Genomic DNA, 12,555 nt, shown 5'->3' with positions numbered 1-12,555 from the left:
TCAAGTTTGGTGAAACAAGACCGCACAAACAGATATGGGACGAGGCAAGAACAAACAATAACATAGGTAGGTAGCCGACGTCTCTGTACTTTTGAGTCCGTGTTTGAGGCAGTGCTCCATGACCACGAAGAACTGCTGTAGCGGAGCGTAGTCCGAGTCCAGGGTTCTGCCCAGGTTCAGGGCAGACTCAATCAGACCCTTGATGCTCAGCTTAGCCATGTTCATCAGGTTCAACCGCTCAATGGCTATAGGGTCCTTCGGATCTGGACAGAGGGACAGAGTAGAGGAAGAAATAGAGGGGCAGGCGAAGAAGATAAAGGACAGAGGGAAGAGGGAGAAAGAAGAGATGTCAACAAACAAACCCTGGTACAATATAGTCACCATGTCAGCAACTAGTGTTGCTGAATGGTACTCTGAAGTATTCATTCTAACCACGAAAATACTTCAGGGAAGCACAGAGACGCTCGGTCGAACTCTCCAACAGAAGGACTGACGATTCCAACAGAGATCACGACGACACACTGGGCGTAAATATATATTGATTGCAATTATCAACGGTGTAGTGACTCCTTTTGTCTTTTTCCGCCCTTTTTATTCCACACCCACATCCCTTTGTCCACCAAGCCGTCATATCGGCTTAGCCCACTAGGGAACCTCCTCATTTCCTTGTAACTATAACTGTTGTTTGCATTTCTATGGTTATTTAGTTAGTTAGTAAATAAATGATGAAGACAATTGGTGTATGGATGATTCATAGTAAAGGCTGGGTTCATGCAGATAACCAACAATTTACCATGTTTTGAATGAGACTAATGTGAGGTAAAGAATAATTCATTAATTAGAAGACTAATTGATCAGATATTAAAATTTCTGAAGAGTTATATTAGGAAAATTATAACTTTGTAATCTGAAGATTTTCCCTAGTTGATATATTGAAGAAACATCTCAAGACATCAGTCAGGAAGTTAAAGCTTGGTCGCAAATGGGTCTAACAAATGGACAATGACCCCAAGCATACTTCCAAAGTTGTGGCAAAAATAGCTCAATGACAACAAAGTCAAGGTATTGGAGTGAACACCACAAAGCCCTGACCTCAATCCTATAGAAAATGTGGGCAGAACTGAAAAAGCATGTGTGAGCAAGCAGACCTATAAACATGACTCAGTTACACCAACTCTGTCAGGAGGATTGGGCCAAAATTCACCCAACTTATTGTGGGAAGCTTGTGGAAGGCAACCCGAAACGTTTGACCCAAGTTAAACAATTTAAAAGGCAATACACTCAATTAGTATTTGGTAGCATGTAAACTTCTGACCCACTGGGAATGTGTTGAAAGAAATAAAAGCTGAAATAAATAATTCTCTCTACTATTATTCTGACATTTAACATTCTTAAAATAAAGTGGTGATCCTAACTGACCTAAGACAGGGATTTTTTACTAGGATTAAATGTCAGGAATTGTGAAAAACTGAGTTTAAATGTATTTGGCGAAGGTGTATGTAAACTTCCGACTTCAACTGTATTGAATCCACAATTTCGATCTTGTCTCATCACTGCAACTCTCCAACGGGCTCGGGAGGCGAAGTTCGAGTCATGCGTCCTCCGAAACATGACCCGTCAAAACCGTGCTTCTTAACACCCGCCCGCTTAACCCGGAAGCCAGCCGAACCAATGTGTCGGAGGAAATACCATTCAACTGATGACCAAAATCAGCCTGCAGGCGCCTGCCACAAGGAGTCGCAAGAGTGCGATGAGCCAAGTAAAGCTCCAAACCCAAACCTAACCCGGACAACGCTGGGCCAAACGTGCGCCACCCTATGGGACTCAGCCGGTTGTGACACAGCCTGGGATCAAACCCGGTTCTGTAGTGACGCCACAAGCACTGCGATACATTTCCTGAGACCGCTGCGCCATTCAGGAGGCCTGAAACAGTATGGTTTCATCTCTGACCAATCACACTGCTAACTTCTCTCTTTAGAAATTAAACTGCTCTCCAACTTCGTAGCAAACCAGCCACAGAAACACTATGGTCGCTGCTTACATAAAGTGCAAATAATTTACTATACTGAACAAAAATAAGCACAACATGCAAAATTTTTTACTATTTTACTGAGTTACAATTCATGTAAGGAAATCAATCAACTGAAATAAATTAATTAGGCCCTAATCTATAGTATTTTCACATGACTGAGCATGGGAGGGCAAAGGCCAATCCACTTGGGAAACTGGCCAATCAGAATGAGCCCACAAAAGGGCTTTATTACAGACAGAAATACTCCTCAGCACCCCGCCCCCAATGACAATCCCAAAGGTGAAGAAGCTGTGGAGGTCCTGAGCAGGAGTGGTTACACGTGGTCTGCGTTTGTGAGACCAATTAGACATACTGCACAATAATCTAAAACGATGTTGGAGGCGGCTTATGGCAGAGAAATACATATTCAATTATCTGGCACCATCTCTGGTGGACATTCCTGCAGTCAGCAAGCCAAATGCACACTCCCTCAAAACTTCAGACATCTGTGACATTGAGTTGTGTGACAAAACTGCATATTTTAGAGTGATATTATTGTCCCCAGCACAAGGTGCACCTGTGTAGTGATCATGCTGTTTAATCAGATTCTTGATATGCCACACCTGTCAGGTGGATGGATTATCTTGGCAAAGGAGAAATGCTCACTAACAGGGATGTAAACAAATTTGTGCACAAAATTTGAGAGAAATAAGCTTTGTTCGTATGAAACATTTCTAGGATCTTATTTCAGCTCATGAAACACGGGACCAACACTTTACATGTTGCGTTTATATTTTTGTTGAGTGTAGATAGGCTATAGGATAACTGCAGAGCAGCACACCTGTAAACTATTTACAGATCCTATGAACAGGAAAGTTCTGGTGCATTTTTCCAGAGCCAGTGGATGGAAGAGGTTTTGCAGCTCAACTGCAGTGAGGTTAAACTGGCACAGAGCACCGAGCTCCACCCAACAGGCCTAGCAGCAGCAGTGTATTTGCCAGGAAACCAGGAAACAAAAGGGACTGAAGCAACAGAACAGGTTCCTGGAATATCAACCACACAGAAGAGGGGAGTCAGAAAGAAGGTGGCAAAATGGAAGGAGCAGCAGTCATGTTGAGGTGTTGTGTTGTGTTGCACAAGCCAATCCATGCTGTAGATTGGATGGCCACACCGCCACAAGCCAATCCATGCTGTAGATTGGATGGCCACACAGCCACAGGCCAATCCATGCTGTAGATTGGATGGCCACACCGCCACAGGCCAATCCATGCTGTAGATTGGATGGCCACACAGCCACAAGCCAATCCATGCTGTAGATTGGATGGCCACACAGCCACAGGCCAATCCATGCTGTAGATTGGATGACCACACACAGCCACAAGCCAATCCATGCTGTAGATTGGATGGCCACACAGCCACAAGCCAATCCATGCTGTAGATTGGATGGCCACACAGCCACAGGCCAATCCATGCTGTAGATTGGATGGCCACACAGCCACAGGCCAATCCATGCTGTAGATTGGATGGCCACACAGCCACAAGCCAATCCATGCTGTAGATTGGATGGCCACACAGCCACAAGCCAATCCATGCTGTAGATTGGATGGCCACACAGCCACAAGCCAATCCATGCTGTAGATTGGATGACCACACAGCCACAGGCCAATCCATGCTGTAGATTGGATGACCACACAGCCACAGGCCAATCCATGCTGTAGATTGGATAGCCACACAGCCACAGGCCAATCCATGCTGTAGATTGGATGGCCACACCGCCACAGGCCAATCCATGCTGTAGATTGGATGGCCACACAGCCACAGGCCAATCCATGCTGTAGATTGGATGGCCACACAGCCACAAGCCAATCCATGCTGTAGATTGGATGGCCACACAGCCACAGGCCAATCCATGCTGTAGATTGGATGGCCACACAGCCACAGGCCAATCCATGCTGTAGATTGGATGGCCACACAGCCACAAGCCAATCCATGCTGTAGATTGGATGGCCACACAGCCACAAGCCAATCCATGCTGTAGATTGGATGGCCACACAGCCACAGGCCAATCCATGCTGTAGATTGGATGGCCACACAGCCACAGGCCAATCCATGCTGTAGATTGGATGGCCACACACAGCCACAAGCCAATCCATGCTGTAGATTGGATGGCCACACAGCCACAGGCCAATCCATGCTGTAGATTGGATGGCCACACAGCCACAGGCCAATCCATGCTGTAGATTGGATGATGGCCACACAGCCACAGGCCAATCCATGCTGTAGATTGGATGGCCACACAGCCACAGGCCAATCCATGCTGTAGATTGGATGGCCACACAGCCACAGGCCAATCCATGCTGTAGATTGGATGGCCACACAGCCACAGGCCAATCCATGCTGTAGATTGGATGGCCACACAGCCACAGGCCAATCCATGCTGTAGATTGGATGGCCACACAGCCACAAGCCAATCCATGCTGTAGATTGGATGGCCACACAGCCACAGGCCAATCCATGCTGTAGATTGGATGATGGCCACACAGCCACAGGCCAATCCATGCTGTAGATTGGATGGCCACACAGCCACAGGCCAATCCATGCTGTAGATTGGATGGCCACACAGCCACAAGCCAATCCATGCTGTAGATTGGATGGCCACACAGCCACAAGCCAATCCATGCTTTAGATTGGATGGCCACACAGCCACAGGCCAATCCATGCTGTAGATTGGATGATGGCCACACAGCCACAGGCCAATCCATGCTGTAGATTGGATGGCCACACAGCCACAGGCCAATCCATGCTGTAGATTGGATGACCACACAGCCACAAGCCAATCCATGCTGTAGATTGGATGGCCACACAGCCACAGGCCAATCCATGCTGTAGATTGGATGGCCACACAGCCACAGGCCAATCCATGCTGTAGATTGGATGGCCACACAGCCACAAGCCAATCCATGCTGTAGATTGGATGATGGCCACACAGCCACAGGCCAATCCATGCTGTAGATTGGATGATGGCCACACACAGCCACAGGCCAATCCATGCTGTAGATTGAACAGATGGCCACACAGCCACAGGCCAATCCATGCTGTAGATTGGACAGATGGCCATGCCAAACACACCAGTGTGGCAAAAAGCTTTGAGATCACCGCAAAGCAGGGACACACAACCGATTAGTAATCAGAACCCTTCCCCTTGGGCCTGTGGAAGCGATATGGTGAAAAGGGTCACCACTATACTGCTTATATCTAAAAACATTGAAGGGTCCAAGGGGAACGGAGTGAACTGGGACCAGATGTCAAGGTGGTGAGAAATGAGCCCAGCTGGACGAAGGTGCAGGTTTGTGAGGATGAAGGTGCAGGTTTGGGAGGATGAAGGTGCAGGTTTGGGAGGATGAAGGTGCAGGTTTGGGAGGATGAAGGTGCAGGTTTGGGAGGATGATGGTGCAGGTTTGGGAGGATGAAGGTGCAGGTTTGGGAGGATGATGGTGCAGGTTTGGGAGGATGATGGTGCAGGTTTGGGAGGATGAAGGTGCAGGTTTGGGAGGATGATGGTGCAGGTTTGGGAGGATGATGGTGCAGGTTTGGGAGGATGATGGTGCAGGTTTGGGAGGATGAAGGTGCAGGTTTGGGAGGATGATGGTGCAGGTTTGGGAGGATGATGGTGCAGGTTTGGGAGGATGATGGTGCAGGTTTGGGAGGATGATGGTGCAGGTTTGGGAGGATGATGGTGCAGGTTTGGGAGGATGATGGTGCAGGTTTGGGAGGATGAAGGTGCAGGTTTGGGAGGATGATGGTGCAGGTTTGGGAGGATGAAGGTGCAGGTTTGGGAGGATGATGGTGCAGGTTTGGGAGGATGAAGGTGCAGGTTTGGGAGGATGAAGGTGCAGGTTTGGGAGGATGAAGGTTTGGGAGGATGAAGGTGCAGGTTTGGGAGGATGAAGGTTTGGGCGGATGAAGGTGCAGGTTTGGGAGGATGATGGTGCAGGTTTGGGAGGATGATGGTGCAGGTTTCGGAGGTTGAAGGTGCAGGTTTGGGAGGATGATGGTGCAGGTTTGGGAGGATGAAGGTGCAGGTTTGGGAGGATGATGGTGCAGGTTTGGGAGGATGATGGTGCAGGTTTGGGAGGATGATGGTGCAGGTTTGGGAGGATGAAGGTGCAGGTTTGGGAGGATGATGGTGCAGGTTTGGGAGGATGATGGTGCAGGTTTGGGAGGATGATGGTGCAGTTTTGGGAGGATGAAGGTGCAGGTTTGGGAGGATGATGGTGCAGGTTTGGGAGGATGATGGTGCAGGTTTGGGAGGATGAAGGTGCAGGTTTGGGAGGATGAAGGTGCAGGTTTGGGAGGATGATGGTGCAGGTTTGGGAGGATGATGGTGCAGGTTTGGGAGGATGATGGTGCAGGTTTGGGAGGATGAAGGTGCAGGTTTGGGAGGATGAAGGTGCAGGTTTGGGAGGATGATGGTGCAGGTTTGGGAGGATGATGGTGCAGGTTTGGGAGGATGATGGTGCAGGTTTGGGAGGATGAAGGTGCAGGTTTGGGAGGATGATGGTGCAGGTTTGGGAGGATGATGGTGCAGGTTTGGGAGGATGATGGTGCAGGTTTGGGAGGATGATGGTGCAGGTTTGGGAGGATGAAGGTGCAGGTTTGGGAGGATGAAGGTTTGGGAGGATGGAGGTTTGGGAGGATGAGGGGGTACTTCACCAAATCTATGAAATCCTCCTGAGTCTTCGTTTGCGATGGAAAAGAAAGAGAAGAGGGATACTGTCGTCATGCATACTAATACCATGGTAACCAAAGTAACATCAAGGAAGGGTAAACAAGGACATAGGCCTCAATGTTAAGACTTCCTTGAACTAAAATAGCGCTACCTAGCCAAACGATTACCTTATAATTGTCTATGGGCTGAAAATAAATACACAATGACATGGTTTATTTTGCATCAATCAAGGTTGACAGGAATATTAGGCTACAATCATACAGGGCAGCTTCCTGCTTTACAAAAATCAACAAAAAAAATGGAATCCAAAATCTGCCAAGACTCGACTCAATTATCACACTACAGTTGTAAAAGGTAACGAAAGAAGATCATTCTTCTCATTTCTGTCTGCTAATAAGGCTGAACGTCAACAGAGTAGCACATTATTGAATATTAAATGAACGCTACAAATAAATTTAAATACATTTAAAAGTTGCCAATTTGGGTTCAATCAATTAGCTTAATAGAAAGAGAAGAATATATTTGAACAAAATGTTCCCAGAAAGCTTATCTTATGTTTCTAACTACGGAAACAATTTCAATCTGAGATGGTTGGTGTCATAACATGGACCCGTCTGATCAAGTAGACGTTGTATTTAGGCCAACATTGCAGTGAAAAGCTCCCAATGCAAAGACCAGCGAATGATAATGCATTTGGGTTTATAAATGTGAAAAAAGTCAAGAAACCTGACAGCTTTCCACTCAGCCAGATATTTACAGTACCAGCCAAAAGACACACCTACTCATTCAAGGGTTTTTCTTTATTTTTCACTATTTTCTACATTGTAGAATAATAGTGAAGACATCAAAACTATGAAATAACACATATGGAATCATATAGTAAGCAAAAAAGTGTTAAACAAATCAAAATATATTTGAGAAGAAAGATTTCTTCAAAGTAGCCACCCTTGGCCTTGATGACAGCTTTGGACACTATTTAGGCTGGGTTTCTGCACTTTGAACTGGAACATGCTGTCGTACACGTCGATCCAGAGCATCTCAAACATTTGAAACCGGGATTCATCTGTGAACAGCACACCTATCCAGTGTGCCAATGGCCATCGAGGTGAGCATTTGCCCACTGGAGTCAGTTACGATGCTGAACTACAGTCAGGTCAAGACGACGAGCTTCCCTAGTACGGCTTCTGACACTTTGTGCAGACATTCTTCAGTTGTGCAAACCCACAGTGTCACCAGCTGTCCACGTGGGTGTCTGGTCTCAGACAAACCCACAGTGTCACCAGCTGTCCACGTGGGTGTCTGGTCTCAGACAAACCCACAGTGTCACCAGCTGTCCACGTGGGTGTCTGGTCTCAGACAAACCCACAGTGTCACCAGCTGTCCACGTGGGTGGATGGTCTCAGACAAACCCACAGTGTCACCAGCTGTCCACGTGGGTGTCTGGTCTCAGACAAACCCACAGTGTCACCAGCTGTCCACGTGGGTGTCTGGTCTCAGACAAACCCACAGTGTCACCAGCTGTCCACGTGGGTGTCTGGTCTCAGACAAACCCACAGTGTCACCAGCTGTCCACGTGGGTGTCTGGTGTCAGACAAACCCACAGTGTCACCAGCTGTCCACGTGGGTGTCTGGTGTCAGACAAACCCACAGTGTCACCAGCTGTCTGCGTGGGTGTCTGGTCTCAGACGATCCCGCAGGTGAAGAAACTGGATGTGCAGGTCCTGGGCTGGCGTGGTTGTGGGGCCGGTTGGCCATACAGCCACATTCTCTAAAACGATGGCGTACAATTGGCCCAGCGTCGTCCAGGTTTGGACATCATTGTAAATAAGAATTTGTTCTTAACTGACTTGCCTAGTTAAAGAAAGATTAAATAAAATAAATAAACAGCTCTGGTGGACATTTCTGTAGTCAGCATGCCAATTGCACACTCCCTCAAAACTTCAGACATCTGTGAAATTGTGTTGTGTCAAAACTGCACATTTTAGAGTGGCCTTTTATTGTCCCCAGCACAAGGTGCACCTGTGTAACGATCATGCTGTTTAATCAGATTCTTGATATACCACACCTGTCAGGTGGATGGATTATCTTGGCAAAGGAGAAATGCTCACTAACAGGGATGTAAACAAATTTGTGCACAAAATTTGAGAGAAATAGCTTTTTGTGCGTATGGAACATTTCTGGGATATTTTATTCAGCTCATGAAACTTTACATGTTACGATTATATTTTTATTCAGTATAAAGTTAATATTTCAACTATTCTATGGTGTTGTCTGATTTGTCTAGTCATTACTCCTTTTGTTTGTAGAGGAAAAGTAGAATGTGGACTGTTCTAGCATCTTCAAAGTGTGCCGTGGCGTAGTGCCACAGCTAAATGACTGCATCGAAAACACTGGCCTGCGCCGTTACTGTATGGAGGCAGGATGGGAGAGAGGATATCCTGAGTGTCTACATCCCAGCCCTCCTCCCTGCTAGACACTCTTGTAATCATTGAGTTAAATCAGTGGGTTACCAAGCGCTGAGAACCAATGATGTAACTACATTACCACAGCATCCTCCTGAACAGGGCTCCATCCACCCACCCCCGACGCTCCCCATCCTCCTAGACTAGGTCAGCCTCAGCCCTATCTGTACCTTCGTGGGCTGGCTCTGGGTCTGGGGTGAGAGAGATGTCGTTGAGCTCCCTGAGACAGAGCCATTCTCCGTCCACCGACACGCGGAAGTTACACAGGTAGATGGTCTCCCGGGCGGCCTGCGTGATCTTGTCGGTGGTGGGAGTCGGGGCGTCGGTCTGGGCCATCAGCTCTGCCATGATGACTCAGCGAATAGGAGGGCTGAGAGACGAATGGAAACAACGCAGCTCTCTTCAGAAAGGCAACGCAAAAGCCCGTCTCTATGTGCTGAAAACAAAGAGAGAAAAGAGGAGACTGGATGGATGCTGGGTTTGTTATTCCTCCCCCTTCACGCTCTCCTCCCTTTACAGATGAGTAAGGGAAAAAACCACTGTGTATCTGTCTCAACAAAGGCTGCAGCCCTGCCCTCTCCTCTGTGCGTCTATGCAGCGCGGTGCGGTCTGGGTACTGGGATAACCACGCTCTCCTCTGATGGGCTCTGCCTCTCCTCTCGCTCGGCTAGCTCAGAGTAGGCTGTGAGCAGGCAGTGAGTCGCTGCTCCTATGACAGACACCAAGATGGCTGCCTGATAAAGAGCTTGCTGGGTAACAGATCAGCCTCACGTGACCAGATGGTGCATGCGTTAAAAAAAAATTGCTTTGTTGCAGGGAGGGAGAGCTTCATCTTTCTTTCTGGCATCAGCCAGATTTCCTGGTTGGGAAGGAATATTAATCAAAACACTGAACTGAGAACCACCACTTAACAGGCACTACAACTCCCCTGTATTAAAGCACTGGACATTAACTATTTATTCAATCAGCCTACAACATCTAATGTTTTTAGGACAAGTATTGAAACATTGGAATCTCTTGATCATGTATTAAGTAAAATAAGTTGTTCTCAATGACTTACCTAGTTAAATAAAAAATAACACGTGCACTGTTGTAGACTGCAGGAAAATTACATTTCACACTGATGTAACAACTGAGAAATAATACTATAATAATAATGACAATAATGAACCCAGATCTGCGAGTCACAAAACAATTAGCCTGCTGAGTAAAAGCCTAGGCATTAATCTCATTTAGAGCATTTCCAGTTCTTTATTATACCTCATAGTGCTGCCACACCATTCAGTTCTTTATTTTACCTCATAGTGCTGCCACACCATTCAGTTCTTTATTTTACCTCATAGTGCTGCCACACCATTCAGTTCTTTATTTTACCTCATAGTGCTGCCACACCATTCAGTTCTATATTTTACCTCATAGTGCTGCCACACCATTCAGTTCTTTATTTTACCTCATAGTGCTGCCACACCATTCAGTTCTTTATTTTACCTCAGTGCTGCCACACCATTCAGTTCTTTATTTTACCTCATAGTGCTGCCACACCATTCAGTTCTTTATTTTACCTCATAGTGCTGCCACACCATTCAGTTCTTTATTTTACCTCATAGTGCTGCCACACCATTCAGTTCTTTATTTTACCTCAGTGCTGCCACACCATTCAGTTCTTTATTTTACCTCAGTGCTGCCACACCATTCAGTTCTTCATTTTACCTCTTAGTGCTGCCACACCATTCAGTTCTTTATTATACCTCATAGTGCTGCCACACCATTCAGTTCTTTATTATACCTCATAGTGCTGCCACACCATTCAGTTCTTTATTATACCTCATAGTGCTGCCACACCATTCAGTTCTTTATTTTACCTCATTGTGCTGCCACACCATTCAGTTCTATATTTTACCTCATAGTGCTGCCACACCATTCAGTTCTATATTTTACCTCGTAGTGCTGCCACACCATTCAGTTCTTTATTATACCTCATAGTGCTGCCACACCATTCAGTTCTTTATTTTACCTCATACTGCTGCCACACCATTCAGTTCTTTATTTTACCTCATAGTGCTGCCACACCATTCAGTTCTTTATTTTACCTCATAGTGCTGCCACACCATTCAGTTCTTTATTTTACCTCGTAGTGCTGCCACACCATTCAGTTCTTTATTTTACCTCGTAGTGCTGCCACACCAATCAGTTCTTTATTTTACCTCATAGTGCTGCCACACCATTCAGTTCTTTATTATACCTCATAGTGCTGCCACACCATTCAGTTCTTTATTTTACCTCGTAGTGCTGCCACACCATTCAGTTCTTTATTTTACCTCTTAGTGCTGCCACACCGTTCAGTTCTTTATTTTACCTCATAGTGCTGCCACACCATTCAGTTCTTTATTTTACCTCAGTGCTGCCACACCATTCAGTTCTTTATTTTACCTCATAGTGCTGCCACACCGTTCAGTTCTTTATTTTACCTCATAGTGCTGCCACACCATTCAGTTCTTTATTTTACCTCATAGTGCTGCCACACCATTCAGTTCTTTATTATACCTCATAGTGCTGCCACACCATTCAGTTCTTTATTTTACCTCATAGTGCTGCCACACCATTCAGTTCTTTATTTTACCTCATAGTGCTGCCACACCGTTCAGTTCTTTATTTTACCTCATAGTGCTGCCACACCATTCAGTTCTTTATTTTACCTCATAGTGCTGCCACACCATTCAGTTCTTTATTATACCTCATAGTGCTGCCACACCATTCAGTTCTATATTTTACCTCATAGTGCTGCCACACCATTCAGTTCTATATTTTACCTCAGTGCTGCCACACCATTCAGTTCTTTATTATACCTCATAGTGCTGCCACACCATTCCGTTCTTTATTTTACCTCATAGTGCTGCCACACCATTCAGTTCTTTATTATACCTCATAGTGCTGCCACACCATTCAGTTCTTTATTTTACCTCATAGTGCTGCCACACCATTCAGTTCTTTATTTTACCTCATAGTGCTGCCACACCATTCAGTTCTTTATTTTACCTCATAGTGCTGCCACACCATTCAGTTCTTTATTTTACCTCAGTGCTGCCACACCATTCAGTTCTTTATTATACCTCATAGTGCTGCCACACCATTCAGTTCTTTATTTTACCTCATAGTGCTGCCACACCATTCAGTTCTTTATTTTACCTCATAGTGCTGCCACACCATTCAGTTCTTTATTTTACCTCATAGTGCTGCCACACCATTCAGTTCTTTATTTTACCTCATAGTGCTGCCACACCATTCAGTTCTTTATTTTACCTCATAATGCTGCCACACCATTCAGTTCTTTATTTTACCTCATAGTGCTGCCA

General features: G+C 46.0%; 1 protein-coding gene across 1 annotated transcript in view; it reads right to left on the bottom strand.

Annotated features, from left to right (window-relative positions):
- Nucleotides 1-9,565, bottom strand: part of rufy3 (RUN and FYVE domain containing 3) — a gene marked incomplete at its 3' end in the record, with an annotated part of 29,131 nt that extends 19,566 nt beyond the window's left edge. Inside the window, exons 1-2 of the mRNA XM_038984007.1 lie at nt 9,373-9,565; nt 90-263 (exon numbers count right to left, since the gene is read on the bottom strand). Of these exons, the coding sequence (XP_038839935.1) occupies nt 90-263; nt 9,373-9,550 (352 nt within the window). The remainder of the gene's footprint in view (nt 1-89; nt 264-9,372) is intronic.
- Between the last annotated feature and the right edge of the window lie 2,990 nt (nt 9,566-12,555).

Source organism: Salvelinus namaycush, unplaced genomic scaffold (assembly GCF_016432855.1).
Source record: "Salvelinus namaycush isolate Seneca unplaced genomic scaffold, SaNama_1.0 Scaffold2073, whole genome shotgun sequence".
NCBI lineage: Eukaryota > Metazoa > Chordata > Actinopteri > Salmoniformes > Salmonidae > Salvelinus > Salvelinus namaycush.
This window is presented reverse-complemented; position numbering and strand designations above follow the sequence as displayed.